This window comes from Cryptotermes secundus, unplaced genomic scaffold (genome assembly GCF_002891405.2).
Source record: "Cryptotermes secundus unplaced genomic scaffold, Csec_1.0 scaffold21, whole genome shotgun sequence".
Classification (NCBI taxonomy): Eukaryota; Metazoa; Arthropoda; class Insecta; order Blattodea; family Kalotermitidae; genus Cryptotermes; species Cryptotermes secundus.
Window position 1 is genome coordinate 1,652,102 of NW_019742548.1, and position 24,672 is coordinate 1,676,773.

Here is a 24,672-nt window from a genome sequence, read left to right on the forward strand (position 1 = left end):
ATGACTGATTATAATGGGTTCTGGATTTGATGGTTGGATTTAATGGAATTTCTTTACAATTACAATTGATTATAACAGCTCGCACATTGAACTCCTGAAGGACGTGTGTCTCGCGAACCTCTCTGAAGAATCTCTCACTAATCTCAGACTGATCTCTATTACTCCTTGAATTCAAAGTCAAAGTTACATTGCGACTGACGGTCGGTCTGTCAGTAAGTCTTGGTGTCGAGCCCCATCTGGGGCTCATGACCAGATATTAATTACTGTTTAACAGTAATGGTCTTGTTTTTTGTGGGGTGCCCTCTCTGACGAGAGGATGGGTCTGTCATTAGTACATGCTGCTGGCCCTTGCCAGCGCAGTCTTTCTCGGATCCGAGTCCCTTGGGACCCGCGACCATATATTACTGCCTCAGATTTGAGACTTCCAATTCGTCGCCTCCCACGACTCGCAGACGCCTTGAATTCACGAATCCACTGCCTTTTATAACTTCCACTTAGCCCGAATAGAAGTCACCGCCTCAAAGGGTTCCATTACTGTTCTTCACGAATGGGTTATCTCTGAAACCATGTCTTAATTCCCAAGCAACGGCCTGGTTTTCTAAGTGTTATCCGTTGCTACGAAACATCTCAAATTTAGCAACCTGCTACCTGGCAACGACTCGTTCGCCGTTATTCATTGTAACGATAACGTGATTTCCGATCCGTTGCTCAGCAATGGACGTCTGCTCCGGCTCCACCATTCCTGCTTTAAGCTATCATGTGTCATTATATCTGCGCGTCACTATGGATACATTAATATGAATCTATCTGCTTGAGATCACTAAACTCTAATATCACAGATTTATTCCCCGCCAAAGAACATACATTAGTTTAAGAAGGGCCACATAACCGTATTTTTTTAACCTGAGCGCTGCTATCGTTCTGACGAAGGTCGTCCGGGCCAAGTCGATTAACAGCGAAATATGAATTTCATAAGTATTTGAAGTATTGTTAGTTGTGAAAAGTAATATTATTTATGATAAAAATTAAATTCAATTATTAATTCATATCAGAAACAGTTCATGTACGCTAAACCGAAAACGAGAGAAATGAGAAGAACTGAATTGAATTTTGTACTCTCCAGTTTACAATTTTCTTTCGTCAAGGGCGAGCTCGTCAAACATGAAGATTTCTACACTGAAATCTACCCTATACTAGCTGGGGTACCTCAAGGCAACGTACTAGGCCCGTTACTATACCTCCTTTACACTGCAGACCTACCCATTACCGAAATGACCATGACTGCAACATATGCTGATGACACCGCTGTTTTAGCAACCCATATAGATCCTGCTACGGCATCTAGATATCTTCAAGAAAACCTACATGACATGCAAAAATGGCTAAGAAAGTGGAAGATCAAAGTCAATGAGAGCAAATCGGTCCAGGTAACATTTACTATGAAAAAAGGACAATGCCCGCCAGTTACACTAAATGACTCACAACTACCGCAAGCAGATGAAGCCAAGTATCTTGGCATACATTTAGATCGCCGGCTAACATGGAGGAAACATATCTTCAGCAAAAGAAAACAATTGGGCCTGAAAATTCGGCAATTGTACTGGATAATCGGACGAAGATCACAACCATCTCTTAATAGTAAACTCTTACTCTACAAGGCAATACTCAAACCTATATGGACGTGTGGTATATCGCTGTGGGGAACAGCCAGCAATTCAAACCTGGAAATACTACAACGATTTCAGAACAAGGTTCTCAGAGAAATGGTTGATGCGCCCTGGTATGTGCCCAATACATTGTTACATAAGGACTTAAGTGTATCTACAGTGCGAGAAGAAATTAAAAAGTGTAGTGCTAAGTACAGTCGGAGACTACAAGTACATCCAAACGAACTCGCAGCCTCAATACTAACCCATGAAGATGAAGTTAGGAGATTAAAAGATTCACACCGTCAGACTTATCTGATAGATTTAGCTAGTTGTAAGTGTATACGTGCCACAAATCTTAAGGCATCTACTGGGATAGCCTTATTAACACTATTAATGACATAGTTCCACATCAGTCACCAAAAGTGCTCGTTGTCCTTAATTGGACAGATTGTACGAATCTATCTCAAATAAAAAAAACGGGCGAGCAATGTGAGCAGTTTCAAGCCCTGCCTATGGTTCACATTCACCCACTCGGACGAACTTCAAATTACCGTTGAAGTAGTGCCTAGAGAGATATTTTTCGTGGTGGATAATAAGGAGTTGCAAGTGTTTGTAATGAAAATGTTGGCGATAGCTGCACCAGACAGACAAGCAAGCCCGAAGGTAAATTTAGCCTGGAGGTGGATGGATCTGATCTAGTCCAGGCCTAAGATAGATTTGGTCACGACAGTGTAGGTCCGCCTCGCCTTTCACCGGGGGAGGCGCTCATCACGAACAAAATGGAATCAAACGTGTGCCCCCGCAGTCGACCCTACCAAAATCTTGGCAATAACACAAGTAGCAGTCACTGTCACGGTGTAATGACGCATGCGCTCAGTTCAAGACCGACCTGAATCTCACAACTCAATACCGCTGCGTTCTGTCTGAGGTTCTCAGAGCGCTGACTATGAAGTTTTATCTTCTGGGATATAGAGCGGTGTAGTTCGGCGAATAAGCGACGTTTCGGAGCGATAAATCGCTTCCATCTTCGCGTCGAAGAGTATGCCAAGCAAGAAACCTCCATGAAGAAGCCAGAAAAAAGGAGCTCTCCTAGATTTTGGTTGGAACTACTAGCGATGTTAGGCGTAGTGGGAGAATAATATTAAAATGGAGCATATTGAGGCATATAGACACGTTGCTAAATGGCGACTGTGTAAGCAGCGACCGTTTCTGGGCAACGGCGCGGTAAATACGTTCCCACTGCAGCGAATACGCAAGCAACAATAGAGTTACTGTTAGAAACGAGGTGTTTTCTATGTGGTCCGTGCCGAGATGTTATAACCAGGACAGGTGGAGTAACTATCAAACAGTAATATATATCTGGTCTCAAGCCCCAGATGGGTGCTTCATGCCAATACAGACTGGCCGACTGGTCGTAAAATGAGACTCAGACTCAGTATTAGCCAGCAGGCAACGGCGTGAGAACAGACGCTGAAGAATCTCCATTGTTGAGAGCTGTTACAAAGCAACGACTAGGGAAGACACAGGAGGCTGAAAAAGGCTTAGCGGGCGCTATGGTGATTTGTGAATTGTGGAGTTTAGCGATAGCACTGTATTTATTGTATTTCCGAGTCATGTGTATAAGTGGTCAACAAATTCATTCACCCAGCCGAACCCCATTTATAGTCACTGGACTGGATATCCAGTGGCGTTCTGCCGTGAACACAATTATATCGCCGATATTTACAAATGTTCCGGAGGTACGTACGCTGACCCCATCGAGCGTCAAATTCAAAGTCACGTGGTGGTCAACCAGTCAGTTTGTGTTGGTGCCGAGCCAGATTCTGTTGACCCCACCTTTCAGAAGACGGTAATTTTCAGTCACCGCCGTGAAAAAAACTCAGATCTTACACAGATGTGGGCCTTACCTCAGGATGTCATAAAAGCAGCGCATTTCTTGAACCGATGAAGAGGAAGGACTCTACCGAGTAGATTTAGTGGATTTTGGAATATCTGCGTTAGTCTTCCTCTCAGTTTATCGATACTTAGGACATCACCGATTTATTGAAGAGCCGCCTCAGGGAACTGCGCCGTGACTACTCCCAGCAGTGATTAATGCCTCCAGGCTTCTCGGGTCAATGAGTTCGCAGAATACTTGGAAAGTCGGCAGTGAATTCCCTCGCGGGCTAATAAATCGACTCATGGAGTATTCTGTCCCGCTTTGAGCCGACTCATATTTGAGGACTGCCTTAATCAAGTCTTTGCTAGAACAAACGCCATTCTGTCTAAGACTTTATGTGGTCATGACCGTCTTCAGCCTCATAACTTGCAGGTTCATAATCATCTTGTCATCGCAGGTGGTGCTAATTATCTTACACAGCAGACACAGAGATTATGAGCCATTTTGAAATAATCGGACATGCTAAATCATATCGCCATACCACTCAGCCAGATTTTAAGCGTCATTTACCTAATTAATTTGTAGGAAAAAAATTGTGGTCAAAATTAATGAAGCTCTATTATCAGAATGATAATTTGTGACAATGGTCATTCATTCTGAACGTTCTAAATTCCTTTAAACTATATAATCCAGAGGAACGAATTTCGTAGATCCACTACGCCCTACTGACGTGACGATTTAAGATTTTAGTTTTCGTGACTGCAGCGCGTTGTGTAGGCTTTAGGTTCCGGGATAACTTGATACCTCTTTCTTGAAAGTTGAAGTGAATAAGGGTAGTTGTGAGCAGGTTATATGGGAAGGAGGGCATTAATCATCAAGCAGCACATGGAAGTGATGGCCCATCAACTCTCTGCGATTGATGGAAGACATAAGACCTCTGTCCGAGCCAATCGGAACTGTGGACAGTTGCCGAAGAGTTCTGGAGGTTGGAACCTTACGTGCTCCATGTCAATAATGAATATAAAGTGGCAAGATCTAACCCGGAAGACGGAACCAGCGACATCCTCTGAAATATTTGTACCCACCTAAAAGGCTGTAAAATGTCACAGCCCAAAATACGGAAATCTGCAGACCTATACAATGAACTGATTCCTTCTTGGCGGGGTGAGGCGAGGCGAGGGACGTTTGAGGGTGGCTCAGCTGTCTATGGAGGGGTAATGAGTGGCGTAATGTACTTACCTACCATTCAAAGACCCGATCACGGTGGCCGCGCGGTTTAAGGTATGAACTGTCTTCGCCGGCTCAAACACAGGGATCGTGGTTTCGAATCCCACTCTAGGCATATATGTCCGTTTGCGATTATTCTGTGTGTAGGTAGCGGCCTGGCGACGGCCTGATCCCCTGTCCAAGGAGTCCTAACGACTATGTATAGGATTACGAAATTGAAAAAGCGGCTAGGGCCCAACAAAGGCTCTACAGCCATTGACAAATTTAGTGTACGTGCAACCCGTTAAGCATTAAGACCTTTGCGTTTTTGCACAGAGTGGGTTTATGTGTTTCATGTGATTGTCTCCAGACCGCCTCTGTGGTCTAGTGGTCAGAGTTCCTGGCTACAGATCCAGAGGTCCCGGAGTCGATTCCCGGTGCTACCAGATTTTTTCTCAGAAGTAGTGGGTCTGGAACGGGTTCCACTCAGCCTCGTAAGAATAACTGAGGAGCTATTTCAAGGAAATAGCGGCTCCGGTCTATAAAACCGAGATTAACGGCCGTTGGGATCCGTTGCGCTGACCATGTGACACCCTCTATCCGCAAAAGTTGGCACTAACTTCGCCGACAAGCGGCGGTCGCTCGGTCGGTATAGTTCGCTTGCGGACCAAAACCACGTAGTTTGCTTGTTTTTTTGTATTGGGACAGAGGTCGGGGGTAGCTCAGTCGGCGTAACAACGGGATACGGGCTGGACGACCGGGGTCGATTCTCGGCAGGGGATATTTCTCTATTCCACTGCGTTCAGACCGGCTTTGAGGCCCACCCAGCCTCCAATCCAGTGGGTACTGGCGACTGTTTCCACGGGGGTAAGGCGGCAGGAGCGTGAGGCTGATGACTCAACTCCACTTAATTCCGAGGTAATGTTGGAGCTATAATTCAACTCCGCCACAGGTCTTCATGACGTGATGCTTAGTCAATTAGACAGCTTTATCTTGCAGCTTATTAGGATACTAATTTTATGTACATATCTGCAGCAGAGAAATTATTTAAATATCTCGTTAGATAAATTCTAGGTTTGCACTGCGTCCAAAATATTCATATCTGAATGATCATATCCGCCAGCAGTCGGAACAACTTTGTTGTCGACCGTCCTCTTTACCAGTTCTGTGCACCTGCACATAATTGTAGAGTCTGCACTAAATTTGACCTAGCTAAAACAATACAAGCACCGGGCACGGTAGCCGAGCGGTCTGAGGCATGTACTGTCTTCGTTCGCTCTGAAACCGAGATCGTGGGTTCAAATCTGACTCAGGACATGGATGTTTAGTGTATGTGTGTGTGCGTTTCTCTGTGTTTGTGTACAGGTAGAGGCCTTGCGACGAGCTGATCACCCACCAAGGCGTCCTACAGAATATCTAAGATCTAGTAAACCGCAGTGAAAGGGAAAGTTCCACGGAGGTAGGCCAAGGCCCAAATTGGGGCTGTAGCGCAAAAGGGGGAAAAATGAGAAGTGAGAGACAATGGAACATTTCTGTTGTCGGGTAATCCCGCCACACATTTTCCTGAGGGGACGTCTGCTTCTTCCACCAAACTGGTGTGATTAGAACCTTGCAGCGTCCTTTCATGTAACTACCAGGAGTGGGCTGGTGTGCTTTAATTCGGAGTAATCATTATGAAAAGCGGTGGAAAAACACTTCAGTATATACAATAGAAATGTTTTGCACATTTAAATGAAACTCTTGCTGCTCGTACAGAAATATCGAAGTGGAAAAGAGACTTTTATTTTGTAAGATTTGAGGTTTCCACGGCGGTGACTATAAAGAGAGCAGTCTTCTGGGATGTGACGCCTTGTATATATTTTGTGTTAACTGACGTTTCGGAGAAACGTAGTATGTTAACACCTGCTCACACTGATTCCTCGCTCGCGGATTTTCTTCTTTTTTCTTCTACCATGAAGATGGGGGCGATACATTCCTCCGAAACGTCGGTTAATACATTATCTACACGGCGCCACATCCCAGAAGACTACTTTCTTCATACGGTGGTCAGTTTGTAGATTTGTTATTTTAAACTGCAATGCCGACAATTCCAAAAAGAGGACAATGTTTATGTAAAAATCGTAATGTTTTAAAATTCAGAGTATAAGCTACTTCTGTGTATAATGAATCAACTGAATGAATATATTTCTTCCACACATACTTAGATATGATCTACGTAAGTTAGGCATATATGAATTCCATTCAAACCAGAGTAGTCTTTCACTTTTGCCACTTTTAAACATATATTTTTTTTATGTGAGACTCGATATAATCTATATGCGGTCGTCGAAATGTTCAGTAACTCACTGAACTTGATGCTCACTTACTGCAGATATGAGGCCAGAAACTCACTACTCATTTCACTCGCGGCATACAGCCAGACATTTTGTTTGCACTTCTTTAAATATTCGTCATCGACGGCCGTGATATAGTTCAGACGTATAAGCGCTGCTTTCTCACTGCGGAAACTCAGATGACTTTGCGTAAGATCCGTGATGGATGAAATGGCACTGGGGCAGGTTACTCTGAGAGCTTCATCGGGTTTTCACTGCCGTCCATAATTCTGTCACTGTCCTCTACATGTGGGGTAGCCCTGCCCAAGCAGCATACTGTCACCCTTGTGGTCATTAAGTGGACAGCTCCCTTCATCCCAGACCCGCCACTTGGCTCCTCACAAAGCCGTTTCGAAAACTGTCTCTAACAGAAGCTGTAGGTCTTAAAGAGTTATATTTTATGTTATGTCAGCTTACAAATTTTTTAAAGATGAGCCGTGATCGATTAAGTTCAAACACATCTTCATGTAAAGCATAAATTAGCCGATCACAGTAGCCACGCGGTCTAGGGAAAGAACAGTCTTCGCTCGCTCGAACAGTGGGATCATGGATTCGAATCCCAATCTAGGCATAGATGTCTGTGTTCAATGTGTAGGGAACGGCCTTGCGACGGGCTGATCCCCCGTCCAAGGAGTTCTACCGACTGTGTATAGGATTTAGAAACTTAAAAGTGGCCAAGGCCCAAGAAAGGACTGTAGAGCCATAGAAAGATAAATAAAGTATAAGTTAACATTTTCCTAACAACTTTTAGTATGAGTTCTCAGTGCCACAATCGAAATCCGTTCCGTAGTTCCTGATGTAAAACATGCAGACATGCTGATGAAAATTGCTTTCCTTTTATTCAGGTACATCTCATTCACTCTGTTCAAGGAATGAATAGCACACAACTTCTTTAAAAAGTAAAACTCCAATAAATTATCATGCTCAGGTGTGTGGTCAGTGAGTAGGGCTACGCGACCGTAGCCCCTTATGTCACTGTTGTACCGCGGTACGCACAGCGTGATCACGTGCACCCGGCAGCCACCGCCGCTTGCTCCCAGTCAGAGACCTCTGTTATGTCCCTTCTTCTGGCCTCGGTCACATCTGTTTCCAGGTCTGGAGCTTCTGTGGTTTCCCTGCATTTTCCCAGAGGATGGAAATGTTCCGTTTATATGTTGATTTCAGAATTGCGTGCGCGGTGGCTATGACGACAGTGCTGCTGGTGATATACGCCCAGTGTATATATTGGAGTATTTAAACGAAATTATGTTGTCGAGACATGTAGCACGCACTGGGAAAATGATAAATCCGCAAAGAACTTCAATCGGAATAACTTAAAGGAAGAACCCGCCTCAGATGTGTAGGCGGACAAAGGAGGAGAGGCCCAATAAAAACATGTGAAAGTGTGAACAGTTAATGAGCTCTTGTGAGCACGTTAACGCATTTGCGGGTTACACAAACGGCGAAGAAATTCTTGATTTGGCAGAGCAACTCTCAGTTACTATTTTCTCGATTGATTCAGTAGTGGTATGAAAGCTGATTTCACATGACAAAATGGCCTGCAGTACACGTGTGGCAGTGACAACACATAACTGATCAAGGCACGTAACATGTGGCAGAAGCTGGTTTAATTTGCGACAATACGAGCTACAGGGCGACGTGTGCTAGTGATAACACATAACTGATCAGGGCGCGTACCATGTGGCAGAAGCTGGTTTAATTTGCGACAATACGAGCTACAGGGCGACGTGTGCTAGTGATAACACATAACTGATCAGGGCGCGTACCATGTGGCAGAAGCTGGTTTAATTTGCGACAATACGAGCTACAGGGCGACGTGTGCTAGTGATAACACATAACTGATCAGGGCGCGTACCATGTGGCAGAAGCTGGTTTAATTTGCGACAATACGAGCTACAGGGCGACGTGTGCTAGTGATAACACATAACTGATCAGGGCGCGTACCATGTGGCAGAAGCTGGTTTAATTTGCGACAATACGAGCTACAGGGCGACGTGTGCTAGTGATAACACATAACTGATCAGGGCGCGTACCATGTGGCAGAAGCTGGTTTAATTTGCGACAATACGAGCTACAGGGCGACGTGTGCTAGTGATAACACATAACTGATCAGGGCGCGTACCATGTGGCAGAAGCTGGTTTAATTTGCGACAATACGAGCTACAGGGCGACGTGTGCTAGTGATAACACATAACTGATCAGGGCGCGTACCATGTGGCAGAAGCTGGTTTAATTTGCGACAATACGAGCTACAGGGCGACGTGTGCTAGTGATAACACATAACTGATCAGGGCGCGTACCATGTGGCAGAAGCTGGTTTAATTTGCGACAATACGAGCTACAGGGCGACGTGTGCTAGTGATAACACATAACTGATCAGGGCGCGTACCATGTGGCAGAAGCTGGTTTAATTTGCGACAATACGAGCTACAGGGCGACGTGTGCTAGTGATAACACATAACTGATCAGGGCGCGTACCATGTGGCAGAAGCTGGTTTAATTTGCGACAATACGAGCTACAGGGCGACGTGTGCTAGTGATAACACATAACTGATCAGGGCGCGTACCATGTGGCAGAAGCTGGTTTAATTTGCGACAATACGAGCTACAGGGCGACGTGTGCTAGTGATAACACATAACTGATCAGGGCGCGTACCATGTGGCAGAAGCTGGTTTAATTTGCGACAATACGAGCTACAGGGCGACGTGTGCTAGTGATAACACATAACTGATCAGGGCGCGTACCATGTGGCAGAAGCTGGTTTAATTTGCGACAATACGAGCTACAGGGCGACGTGTGCTAGTGATAACACATAACTGATCAGGGCGCGTACCATGTGGCAGAAGCTGGTTTAATTTGCGACAATACGAGCTACAGGGCGACGTGTGCTAGTGATAACACATAACTGATCAGGGCGCGTACCATGTGGCAGAAGCTGGTTTAATTTGCGACAATACGAGCTACAGGGCGACGTGTGCTAGTGATAACACATAACTGATCAGGGCGCGTACCATGTGGCAGAAGCTGGTTTAATTTGCGACAATACGAGCTACAGGGCGACGTGTGCTAGTGATAACACATAACTGATCAGGGCGCGTACCATGTGGCAGAAGCTGGTTTAATTTGCGACAATACGAGCTACAGGGCGACGTGTGCTAGTGATAACACATAACTGATCAGGGCGCGTACCATGTGGCAGAAGCTGGTTTAATTTGCGACAATACGAGCTACAGGGCGACGTGTGCTAGTGATAACACATAACTGATCAGGGCGCGTACCATGTGGCAGAAGCTGGTTTAATTTGCGACAATACGAGCTACAGGGCGACGTGTGCTAGTGATAACACATAACTGATCAGGGCGCGTACCATGTGGCAGAAGCTGGTTTAATTTGCGACAATACGAGCTACAGGGCGACGTGTGCTAGTGATAACACATAACTGATCAGGGCGCGTACCATGTGGCAGAAGCTGGTTTAATTTGCGACAATACGAGCTACAGGGCGACGTGTGCTAGTGATAACACATAACTGATCAGGGCGCGTACCATGTGGCAGAAGCTGGTTTAATTTGCGACAATACGAGCTACAGGGCGACGTGTGCTAGTGATAACACATAACTGATCAGGGCGCGTACCATGTGGCAGAAGTTGATTTAATTTGCGACAATACGAGCTGCAGGGCGACGTGTGGTAGTGACACAAAAGAGAACAAGAGGGATTAGGCGCTCTGCGGGGTTTTGAACGCACCTAAAAAGTGGGCAAAATAACAGCCATGCGAACTTGAAGGGTAGAACCACTAATTAAGATGAATATATAAAGTTAATGGAATCTCGGTTTATTCTCCGTGTCAGATTGTTAAAAATGCCCGATATTTCAGGGACAATCTCTGTTTCCTTCATCAGGATCTGATTTCATATTAGATTGACAGGGATGGTTCCTGACACAGCTGACAGGCCGAGAAGATTTCATTGGCTTCAGCCCTTACAATACATGCAAGTGTAATTGTGTACGGTGGTGTAATATTTAAAGTAAGCAACTTTGGTTAAAAATACTTTTTCAGTAAATTGAAGTTATTAGTATGGTAACTGTGCGAATTGTAATTTGTTTATAGATGACTGATGAGCCATTACATTCCTCTGAGCAAAATCTGGTTAGGCATGTAATAGTTTCTTCAAACTTGATATAAAATGATTCCTAGAAGTCAGTTTAGGTTCCCATACAGCCTGTACTGACGCCAGTAATCATACGGTAACAGTGTCTTTTAATTAGATTAACAGAAGATGAAACCTGCATGATATATATAGGACGTCATTAGCGCCCTCGGTAATTAACATTAACATCCCTTCTAAAACTGTCTAATTAAGAAGTCAACTAAAAACATATTTCCTTTAACGGTTTTTATTAAACTGTCCTTACTCAGCCTGCCCCGTCAATTGCTTTATCATCAATCAAGTTTATGAACTGTAATGAAGTTGTTAATGAGTTAAAGTCGGCTGTAACGTTGACTTGATGTTCCTGGACCACGAGCTTTTTTTCCGTATTTAACTGGATGTCATACAAATGATCTTAAGAATACACTTCATTTAATCTCACTATGATTAACAAATTTATCTTCTTGTCTGTTTTTTTTTAGTGACGACAATTCATACACAGAAGTAGAAACACTATGCAGAGGCATACAGAAAAGAATGTTCAACGCGAAATATTACGTAACATACGAATGCGGAAATAATATTACTAATATATTTTGTAATATTTAAAAATAAATTAATTCATGTAACAGTATTTTGGGAAGTAAATAGTAAAAAGGCCGATCAGAGTGGCCGCGCGGTCTAGGTATGAATTGTCTGTGTATGCGTTTATTCTGTGTTTACATAGCGGCCATGCGACGGGCTGATCACTCCTCCAGGGAGTCCTGCCGTCTATGTAAAAAGGTTACGAAACTGAAGAAGAGGCCAGAGCCCAACAAATGACTCTAGAGCCATTGATGAATGAAATGATAGAAGCACCTTTAGAAAGAGCAAATATTGTTACTTCGAGAAGATGCGAAATCCGAGCTTCTTGTGACGGTGACTGTAAAGACTGCTGTCTTCCCAGACATGATGCCATGTAGTAAAGTAAATGGTCACTGACGTTACGGAAAAGGATACAGAATTCATCTCCTGGGCCTCTTCTACCATGAGAACGGAAGTGACATGTTCCTTCTGAACATGTGTTAACATCTGCCCTACTGCAAGACCACATCCCAGAAGACATGTTTAAGCCTGACTAGTAGTAGTGATAAAGGTAAGGTAAAGCTATCCCTGTAAGAACCGTGAAGGCACATAGTGTTGTGAGATGTTGAGGTTGCCACATTTTCTAGACAGTCGGCTCACAGATGGCGGTGAGGTCAGCCTTACGCGCCGGTCGCCCTTGACACCCAAGGAACATTCCTGGTATTCATTTCTGTTAGAGTCTGAGTCAACGGCAGGGTCATAGTGCGGCTGGTAGGATTAGGTACATTGAAAAAGTCCACTTCATCGGGATTTGATCCCATGACCTTCCGGCTTGTAGCACAGTGCCTCAATAAACGACGCTACCGCGTAAATAGTGGGTGCGAAATGAAATGCAGAAATAATGCAGGCTCTACAGCTCTTTGTTGGGGCCTGGCCGCTTTTTCAGTTTCCTAATCTATACAAATCCGGTAGGACTCTTTGGACGGGGAAATAATGTAGGCTACTCAAAGTAAAGTTGTCCCTGTGCTTAATTACCCGTGGTTGAGCACTGTGCCATGAAAACATAAAACGTAGGTTACTCAAGGTAAAGTTGTCTCTGTGCGTAATTACCCGTGGTTGAGCACTGTGCTATAAAAACATGACATGTAGGCTACTCAAGGTAAAGTTGTCTCTGTGCTTAATTACTCATGGTTGAGCACTGTGCCATGAAAACATAACATGTAGGCTACTCAAGGTAAAGTTGTCTTTGTGCTTAATTACCTGTGGTTGAGCACTGCGCCATGAAAACAAAACATGTAGGCTACTCAAGGAAATGTTGTTCCTATGCTTAATTGCCCGTGGTTGAGCACTGTGCCATGAAAACATAAAACGTAGGTTACTCAAGGGAAAGTTGTCTCTGTGCTGAATTACCCGTGGTTGAGCACTGTGCCACGATAACATAACATGTAGGCTACTCAAGGTAAAGATGTCCCTTTGCTTAATTACTCGTGGTTGAGCACTGTGCCATGAAAACATAAAACGTAGGTTAGTTAGTTAGTTATTTGAGAGGGTGGGTTTCCCCATGCACCGCGACCAGTTTGATCTATTGTGCTTCTCTCTATGATATTTTACCAGTCTCTATAGCCTACCGATATTTGTGCGTACCATCAGTCCCGACCGAGCCAGTGAGTTCGGCCTCTACTGGCTTGGTGTTATCTATAATGCTTCCCCCATCTATCAGAGGCGTTAAAGACTACTGTTGGGCGGGAAACGTCCTTGAATTTTGCTCAGTGACCTCCTTTTGTGATATGAGGTTCTTTTACGTGCCGTAAAGCTATGACACGGGACCCACGGCTTAAAGTCCCTCCCGGAGGACTTGTTCCCTGAATTTTTCCGCCTTAAAAATTCCACGACCTCCGCCGGGTTTGAACCCGCGTACCACGAGTCATGAGGTGGGAACGTTACCTCTAGACTACGGAGGCCGCTTAAAACGTAGGTTACTCAAGGGAAAGTTGTTTCTGTGCTTAATTACCCGTGGTTGAGCACTGTGCCACGAAAACATAACATGTAGGCTACTCAAGGTAAGTTGTCTTTGTGCTTAATTACCCGTGGTTGAGCACTGTGCCACGAGAACATAACATGTAGGCTACTCAAGGTAAAGTTGTCTCTGTGCTTAATTACCCGTGGCTGAACACTGTGCCACGAAAACATAACATGCAGGCTACTCAAGGTAAAGTTGCCCCTGTGCTTAATTACCTGTGGTTGAGCACTGTGCCACGAAAACATAACATGTAGGCTACTCAAGGTAAAGTTGTCTCTGTGCGTAATTACCCGTGGTTGAGCACTGTGCCACGAAAACATAACATGCAGGCTACGTAAAAGAAACATTTTGCAGAGGGTACGAGTAGGAGGTTGCCTTGACTCAGAATGAAGGGGTAAACACGGACGACTAGAACAGGTATCAGTTGGACATCTGCTGGAGAAAATACAGGGGAAACCCAAAACTGCGGAGGTGAGCCACGGAGTTTACAGAGAGATAGAAGGAAGGCATACGGAAAGGAGACTGGAATGAGAAGCATGATCGGGAAACGTATGAAACGGTAAAGGACAAAGAAGAAGATAATAAGACCATTTTATACTTTTACCTTATCTTATAAAGATAATGCCATCAGTAGTTTTAAACGCCTTACGTGATGCTTAAGCAAATGAATTCGAAAAGAGCCTCTACTTTGTAACGGATATGTCAGGCAAGGGGGTAGAATTATCCACACCTATATTTCTACCTCTACAGGTTTGTATCAGGGCTGTAAGGGGGTTAAAGTTCACGATCAAGACGGCTGGTTATTGTACCGTTACGGGAGAACCTCGAGTCCTCGAATGCGCTGGAATGTCGACATGTCCGTTCCTGTAACGCAGCGCAAGTCAATACAATCTTATGCTTCTTTCTGTAATTTATGCTGGATTTGTTTTCTCTTTATATTTACATCTGTGATCCTGACAGAGAGCTACTCTGATTACTTTCAATCACTATGATACTGGCCCCATGATATCACCACCTGCAAATGGCGTGGAATTTACCTGTTCCTTCATTCTCCTTAGTCGTATTAAGGTTAAAGTAACCTTGGAAAGATGACAGACATATGCCGCGTCCTGTCAGTTGCACATACCACGCTATCAGGCATCTTACATGTAGGTACCGTTCCATTCTTGGCTAATTTAACGTCGTTGTACAGGGCCGATTGAGAAAAAGATTAGGAACAAAGGTTAGAATCGAAGTGGAAACCATTATTGAGCTGCCCCAATGGTGAGTTGATCAGCGTATGCCTACTGTTTTAACATTCAAAAGGTCCCGATTTTGATAAGAAATAGTGAACATATGTCAATATAGTGAAAACCAGTCATAACTGGAAGAGGTTGTACAGCCAACCGCTGAAACAGTGGACAACTCAAACCTTTGCAGATTCTTTTGAATATGTCCGTGCATTGCGAAGGACTAATGAGATTAATTTAACTGAAGATTCGAGACACAGACTGTATGTACAACAGGCACAATTTGCTTAATCTAACAGTGCCGTTCACTCATGGAGCATACAAAACTATAGTTTTGCCTGTGGTTCTGTACCGGTGTGAACCTTGCTCTCTGACATTAACGGAGGAATATAGACTGAGGGTGTTTGAGAACAGGGTGTTTAAGAGAATATTTGGATCGAAGAGAGATGAAATGACGGGAGGTTAGAGTAAACTGCATAATGAGGAGCTTCATAACTTGTACTCTTCACCTAGTATAATTAGAATGATCAAGTCAAGGAGCATGAGATGGGCATGGCATGTAGCACGAACGGGGAGAAGAGAAATGCATATAGGATATTGGTGGGAAAGCCAGAAGGAAAAAGACCACTAAAAATATCAATATATGGATGGGTGGACAATATTAAAATGGATATTAGAGAGATAGGCTGGGATGGTATGGATTGGATTGATTTGGATCAGGGTGAGGACCAGTGGAGGGCTCTTGTGAACACAGTAATGAACCTTCGGGTTCATGCTTGGAACAGTGCCATTACTTCTTACATTTATTTGGGAACATGGTACAAATACCACTGTAAACAACAAATTATTTTTGCAGTGTGAAATACAATGCAAATTCAACTCTGAAGAATACAGATTGTTCGATATCACAGTAAGTACAATGCTGTTACCGTAGTTTAACGTTATATTTATGCTATAAACTCAAAACATCACAGACAGTCTTAAAATTCTAATCACGAATAAATTCTCGAAGTAAATGTAGACATCAAGATTCTGAAGGCTGTTGCTCGTATGTCATGTACAGTTAAAAATATCATAAACAGTTCGACTCATATTTCCCGGTACCTGCACGAACTTACAGACAAAACTGTTCGAGTTATTCACAGAATTACTGGGTTTTGGGGCTTTTTCCATCGTCCGGTATTCTGGAGAATAGAAAACACGGCGTTTCCACCCTCAGGTGAATGGAGAGCAAGCGCCTACTCAGTCGGGCCCCTTAGAAATAACTAACCTCCATCGCTGGACAACGCCTGTCAGTAAGATCTGAGGTTTTCACGGCGGTGACAATGAAGAATGACGTCTTCTTGGATGTGGCACCGTGGAGATATTTTCTTGGCCGACGTTTCGGAGGAACGTATTGCCTCCATCTTCAGGGTATAAGAAACCAGCGAGCGAACACACCTGCTCACGTTGGTTCATCGCTTGCGGATTTCTTATACCCTGAAGATGGAGGCGATACGTTCCTCCGAAACGTCGGCAAAGAAAATATCTACACGGCCCCACATGCCACAAGACGGCATCTTCAACCCCTGTCAGTTTTACACAGTTATTTAATCACTTGATACCACGGTAATTTAGCGTGAGGATGGAAACAGATCCAGTTCCCGAATCGTCGTGTTTTCTATTCTCTAGAATACCGGGCGATGGAAAAAGTCCAAAATCTCAGTAATTCTGAGTGTTATAAAACATCGTCAGAACCCTTTAGGATCTATTTGATTTATTGTTCGATTTATCGATTCTTATCGCCATGTCATAAATTGAAGGGGTTGTCAGCATGGAATACAGCGAGACTATCGACTCTGATCACTTCCTGCCACAAGCTTTCCAGATCTCCATAGCGGCGTTAAATCAACTAAGAATTAAACAAAAGATCAAGACAGTGAACACATTGAATTGACTTGCGACACTTTTGCATTAACTTGCTTGATCTGTGATTCAGCTCTTTCTGTAGAATTGAAAAATAAAAATTACTATAATATAGTTTTAATGAATGACCAGAAGCCCTCCTTCTCCCCACACTCTTTCGCAAGTTAACTCAATAAAGGCACTTTCAGAAAACACGTTTATCTGCGGTGAATAGTGGTGGGGTTTAAACATAGTTATTTTAATGCTTAATTTCTGACAGAAAAGACAAGGCTGTGTGAGAGTTGCATAAGGAATCTCTCGCTTCATGTATGCCGAGTCTATGAAATCGCTGCTAATTCTGCTCTCTCTCTCTCTCTCTCCTCTCAGAAACTTAAGCTAGGACGTATGAAGATGCAGAATCTCTGCTGACTTCAGGGCATACCATTACATAATATTAGCGTGCAAGTTGGTCTGTCTGATATTTCCACCTTATCAAAAGTCACTCTCTCTCTCTCTCTCTCTCTCTCTCTCTCTCTACAGCCCTTGTGGAACTTGGCCGCTTTTTCATTTTCTTGAACTTTTACATAGTCGATAGGACTCCTTGGACAGGGGATCAGTCCGTCGCAAGATCGCTACCTACACACAGAACAACACAAACAAAGAATAAACGCACACAGATATCCATGCCTCAAGTGGGATTCGAACCCAAGATCCCAGCGTTCGAGCGAGCAGAGACAGTTCATACCTGTGATCGGCAAAGTCACTCTTGGACAAGGACTTGCTTTAATTTTATTTACATGAACAACACTATTTTTTTTATTGCTAGTGGGGTGGGACTAAGTCCCTTGTACTGCGGCCACTTCTGGCCTATTTTACCAGCCCCAGATGATAGGTGAGGGTGATTGTGGAGCAACTGGTAGAATGAAGATTGGCAGGGGAAACAGAGGTACTCGGAGAAAACCTGGATGTGTGTGTGTGTGTGTGTGCTGTCTTCCAGCAGTACAACGCATGCAGCAACAGGAGCAAAACACAACACAGAACACGATACACAAATTTATGTAGGAAGAATGCTCACATAAAAGAGGATTGGCGTAATTCGCGTGTTTGAGTGCGACGTAGGATGAATCCTGAAAAGTTTTATTATTTAGAATTCATCGACATATATGACGAATACAGATTTTAGTCATTTTAGAATGAAGACATCATGGCATGCAGTACAATAGTTTAACGTGCATAAAGACACCTGAGGATGGCACATTAGTGCTGAAACATGTAGTGTGGAAGTGAAGAATAAGGTAAAAAAGTGTATACACTGTAAGACGGTCAGCATAAACCATGGACATGAATCAGTGTAACAATCTCGTTTCTTTTAGTTGCGTAGTCGCCAGAAAGTTTCCTACATTACTGTCCAACTTCTTCCGTATTTGACAGAAATTTCGCAAAACAAAATTTCGATAATAATATACAGTGTTCTGGAGGAACGATTTTTCAAATTACTTCTTATCTTGAAACATATTACTTGCTCATGACAGTTGCTGCTTCGCAAGTCATTACTTGAATCCAACCTCTGTATTCGTTCACTCNTTGACCGTGTCTCACGGTGTTGTCGCTTGCAGATTTACCTATACTTCTTCAACCCTGAAGATGGGGGCGATACGTTCCTCCGAAACGTCGGTTAACACCACATATACACGGTGCCAAATCCCAGAAGACTGCTTTCTTCATAGTCACCGCCGTGAAAGCCTCAAATCTTACATATTTTTAAATGATTAAACTTTTTTTCCAAAATCATATGTATCTCCATTACAAAGCAGCAGATAATAAAATTATACAGGATATTTGGCTGACACACATGCGTATGTTATTTATGTATTGCCCTTTGAAAGACTCTCTCTTATTGGCCGCGGTTTCGCAATACACGTCTTGACGGTGCACGTATAAACCGAAACTTAGCCTAGTCCTTCAGAGGTCATCCTCTCGTAACTCTTTTAATGCTGATGTCATAAGCGGTTACTAGTCGTCATGCGGGACAATGTTATAAGGCCATAAGTACCTTTAAGTTCAAGAGAGAAAAGTTACCGAAAATATTCTCTTCTCCATCTTAGTTACCCTCCGTTGTTTTATAACCTAAAATTTGCCCTTTTTTATTGCTAGTGAGGTGAGACTAAGTCCCTTGTACTGCGGCCACTTCTGGCCTATTGCACCAGACCCAGATGATAGGTGAGGGTAATTGTGGAGCAATTGGTGGAATGAAGATCCACAAATCTCACTTGACCAGACCCGGGATCGAACCCGGGCCGCCGCGATGTGAAGCCAGCGACTAACCGCTCGAGCTATGGCGCGGCCTAAAATATGCTTTAGGGAAAAGATAGTTCTTCATCCATGATACCAATTCAGTTTCAAAATTATTTCCGGTTAAATCGGAAACATAACTCACAACTCTTTTCCCTTGCTATAGTTCATAATATTAGCTACAGTTCGTCTCAGTAATGTAGAAACTGATCAGCTAATGCGATGTTACAGATGTCTTAATGTTCTCATGACTGTTCGTTCAGATGCACGCATTTATCCAATTCGTCTGGTTGTATCGCGTTTTGCATGCCGGTCTGCCGAATTTTCAGAGAAACTCAAAGTGTAGTCTTGCTGAAAGTACTTCGCTATGAAGGAAGGGACGTCGAATAACCATCTTGTCATACATGTAAACCTAAATTTAATGTTTGATGGATCTAGCAACTGGCTAAGTGTCTGGATCCACAGATTAAAACACATGATTACAGCTCAATAATGATCATTCGTTTGCATTTCCAGGTGGAGTCATTATGGCAGATGATCAGCATGGCCGCAGTTATCACCACAGCGTTGTGACGTCACAGTCGCCTCATTCTCACCATCCGCCTCACCACATGTCGTACGTGAGCCAGTCAGACGACGATGATCTCATCCTAGGTGACGCAACAGATGGTGGAGTCGATACTAACGAATTCGATAAATATCTAAAATATTCAGGACAACCTCAAGCAACCCTTGAAGGTAATGAAACGGGAACAGCAATGCAGATGGATTCCAATCACAACTATCACCACCATCACCACCATTCACTGTCACCAAGCAGCCACCATCAAATTCAGCAAAGTCACGGGTACTATAATCATCCTATCCTGAGTAATGGTGGGCATATCCTGAAGACGGAACCCTCTGTCCTGCATGTGAATCCCCATCACGGAGTTGCCTCTTACGGCGCACCCGAAGGACAGCAAGTGCAGCAGTGTGAGTTCCCCAACCAGCAGCAGCAGCAGCAAATGCAGCAAATTAAAACGGAGGATGACTTTAGTGTGATACTTGCAGATGTTCGCAAAACGTGCTACAGCAGTTGATCTGTCCGCGGGGTATGCTCATGACTGCATGCCGAGTGCGGGAGTTCTTATCCGTCAGGAGTTCGGCTTCGCTACGTTTTCAGTTCTTCGGAGAGTGCTCTTATTTTCGCAGGGGTTACAGTTTAATTTACAAGACAAATGGACACTTCTAATATCATATATAAGTAATGTATAAACCAAAGAAATCTACAGACATAAATTATAACCTTCTTTGCCAGTATGTCAAATTAATGCTTTTCTTATCGCCTTAGAAAGGCAAGCAATTGAAGTATAAACGTCCCTGAAATTTTAAGTAATTATAAATTTCCTAACCACTTTTATCTTGTTGCTGCTCTTCTTAAAATTCGGCATATCCGCAATAAGAATTCCGGATTGTTGTGAAGCTTTTAGGCACAAGGAAGTGACTAAATAAGGCAAATCTGGAAGGTAATTAGGACTGTACGGAAGTTTTATTCTCCGCTGCTAGTGTCAATGAATCTACAAGTACGCAAGGAGAAATATTTTAATACTGCCTTAGGTCTAGCGTTTTCAGTTGGAGATTGGAGATGTTCAAATACAGAAGATAACGCATGTGTTAATGCAGATAACACGAAATATTTTCTTCACGATTATTCGGTACGTAATTACAGTTTTTATAAATTGACTAGAGGCATTTTTGCTCAGAAATGTCACCATTAGAAGCCTTATTCCTTGTTATACAATTATACACACAGGTTGAAAATACAAAGTTCTTATAGAGACGAATATAATTGACTCATAAGGCGGGATAATTTTAGAGACAATATTGGGAGCAGTCACCATTGCAATATCGAATATTTCATGACAAAAAATACTAAACACGCCTCAAGGTTCCTATATTTTTATATTTTAACAGTCACTGTTACTTGTATTACAACGAAGTTTCACCTGTTGAGTTTAATGAATTTTATAAATTATGTGTGGTTGGAAGTTATGAAGTGAGTATATGACAACTTAGAGCACATATGATCTTCACTTGCCGGATAAATATGTGAAATTAATGGGTGTAATAAATATCAGTGCATGGAACTTGGTACTGAAAAATCATTGTAACCGTTTTAATAAGGCTTTTCCTTAAAATTGAATGGACTGCTATGTGGGAAAAAAGGGCGCCGTAAAGTCATTGGAACATGAGGGCGACGTCATACCCTAAACTTGACAAAAATAGGGGAAGTTTTATTATAATCATTTCTCAATTCTACACAAGTTCTCCCGTTATATCCAAATATTCATGTTTGTGTGTACATATCGTGGTCCTGTACATATCTTAAAATAGGGGTAATATCCCTTCCTTGTATCATACCACTGTAGCTTTAGAAACCAAAATCAGCTTTCACACAGAATTGTGCTAGTTCAAAATACATACATTGCTATTGTTATTTTAATACTTATAACTTTTGTTTGAAAAAGGGAATTTGAGCAAGCTAGTTCTAGAAAATCTATCAAGGTTTCAGATATTTTTGCACTGCTACAATACCTTTTTGTGTTGTTTTGCTCTGTTTCTTGTATATTTTACTCCACCTATTCTTAGTTTTTTGTTTATTGGTACATGATATGAGGTCTCGGTGTGCGTTTGTTCTGATAGAAATAAGTTTTGCCATTATACATGTTCATGAAACGTAACATCGTTACACAGTGTTCCGTCCGACCTTTCCGATAAATCTATAAAGAAACACAACTGATAAGAATAAGGTATGGAATTATTTTCCGTGGCCTTCATCTATTGCTTTCGTGCTGTGATTATTCGTAGCAATAACATTTAGACATTGGAGCTGGAATATCTGTTTCGAGATGGAATTAAGCAAATGCATAAATAATTGAAGGAATGTAAGTATCTTATTTACATAAGCAGCCATGAACACAGTTGTTAATCTTTCTCATTTAATAGCCACTGACGTGAGGTACTTACGTGTTTTCAGTTCTGTTTTCCATTCAGTTCACGCCATGGCTGGTTTTGTAAATAGCGTATGTCATGAGATTGTATACTGATATTAAAATGTTATATTGTAATGAGCCTTCCATTACTGATTAAAATAAAATCGTTACGCATGATGCATACCAATAATTTGCGTATAGTTGCTGTTTTGAATTCAACTACTGTCTGTGAGACCAGAGATGACAGTACGGAGGTAAGTGGGGGAAGGGATACAACTTGTTATGCTCATAGAATGAAGGAGTGGGGGGTTGTGCCTACTGACATCTATCTTCTGACAGACAGTATACTGTTCACTGTTGTTGAAAATGAACATCAATAAATCTGTACTATATATCCTAGGTCTTTAATAGGCTATTGATAATTATACATGCAGCATTATAATAGGACTAACATGAAACCTAAATTTGCAATCGTATCACCTGTCTATTATACGGTATTAAAGCGCCTTTGCAAACTGGTTCCTTCAGGAAATGTAACGGGAATGTAGGAAGATACAAGGCACGTTTAATTCTCATTCCATTCCATAACTTGCCCTAGAATATGAACTTGCAGTAAAGTGCACGTATAATGATAGTACCTGATTCGTTGGCCAGCAAACTCCAGGCAAGGGACCGATCACTGCCTATCGTTGAACGGAAAGACTATCACTGGCGTAATGAACGTCCGATTATAGTGCTTAACATTGTCACGTATAGGGTGGTACGTGTGACGAAAATAACGGGTTCTAGTTCGATTGGGTTCATTGGCACTTCGGTTTCAAGTTCTCTTAATCACACTTAATGGAGCCCTATCGCTGTTCTACACACTTTCCAGTCCACCGTTGTACACGCACTAAGATTCCCAGCCTTCATCAGTCGTCTCCTGGCAACAGATCTCGACACAGAAACTATCACATAAAGTCACTTTGAAGTGTTCTTGCCATTTCTTGTTCCATCACCCCGGAACCTCTTAACTCAACTAAAAACTCTTCTGGACTCTTGACTACACTGCACTGCATTGCACTCTGCACTAATCTAAGCTACAACAGGTCTTCGTTATATAGGCTCCACACGGACAACAGAGAACACATAAGTCACGTGATTCCTAGCCAGCGAGTTCAGTGGCGCGCTGACTATTGCTTAGCAACGAGCACTCAGATACATCTTCCATTGTTGCATGTTTGAACGTGTCTACCAAGCCGTTGCAATATAGTTTATTGACCAACAAGTGGGATTTGTATCACAGGGCTCTGTGTTGTGCGAAGTTGGACCGGAAAGAGAAATACCAGCTACGATTATTAAAAATTATACTGTGAGTCTACAGGAAAAGCATGTGGTACTAACTTACTCGGATTCTGGTTACGCACATGCCAACTCGTTCCATTACACATAAACAGCAAAAAAAAAATGCTTTCTTTTCCAAAATCACGATTATCAGTTGGCATATTAAATAATTCCCTGTAGTGTAAGGACCCTTACTGTCAAGTGATATGCTTGTCTGTTACTGCTCACACCTCCATCCTCATATTTTGAATGGTGAGATAAAGAACGAATTAATTCGGGATAGTTACTTTAAATCGGGTTTAGATCCAGACACGTCAAGAATATGGAAAATGATTCGATAACTCCTACATCAAAATTTTCGAGTTAATTTGGTCACGTGTTTCTCAAAATAGTTTAATAATTGTTATAAATATAATACTGTTACTGTATTGCCATAGAGTGTCGATGTTTCAGTCCATGAATTACGTTAATTTTCAGATGTTAGACATTTCGAAAGAAACATATCAAACAGAGCCAGCTGCAGTATTCTCTGCAGTAAATAATAACCTTAGTTTCGATTCATTGCTCTCACTAACAGAGCAACATAGGAAGATTTTTATCTTCTGGGATATAACGTCGTGTAGTCCAATGAAAGTAAATAGACATTTCGGAAGAAAATATTTCCTCAATATTCAGCGTCGAAAAACAAGCCAAGCAAGAAACCAGCATGAAGTATGTAGCAAGTAAAGCAAGCTTATTCTTCGACCCTGAAGATGGAGGCGACATGTTTCTCCGAAACGTCTGTTGACTTTTAATTGACTACATGACGTGAGATCATATAAGATAGAAACCCCCTATGCTCACTGCTCTGAGAACCTCAAATCCTACATAATACAAGAAGCTTCGCGGGGAAATTTACCAAGATGTCTCTTCCATTCATTTTGCTTCCGTTAAGCTATTCAACATCGCCAGTTGACATAGCAGAGTGGTCAAAAACAAGCGGTTATAGTTCTTAGTCCCTCTCAGTCCCTAAAATAGAGCCGATGTGAGCCGTGTTTGCTGCAAAAAAAAAAGACTTAAGATTCTACAACATATGATTGTATACGTGTATTACGAGTTGCTAGAGACACGGCGTCAAAATATTTTACA

General features: G+C 42.6%; 1 protein-coding gene across 1 annotated transcript in view; it reads left to right on the forward strand.

Annotated features, from left to right (window-relative positions):
- LOC111873249 (uncharacterized protein DDB_G0283357) overlaps positions 1–24,202 on the forward strand; it is a 470,680-nt gene extending 446,478 nt beyond the window's left edge. The window contains exon 4 of the mRNA XM_023867794.2: positions 19,763–24,202. Coding sequence (XP_023723562.1) covers positions 19,763–20,328 — 566 coding nt within the window. The 3' untranslated portion in view covers positions 20,329–24,202. The remainder of the gene's footprint in view (positions 1–19,762) is intronic.
- The last annotated feature ends 470 nt before the right edge of the window (positions 24,203–24,672 follow it).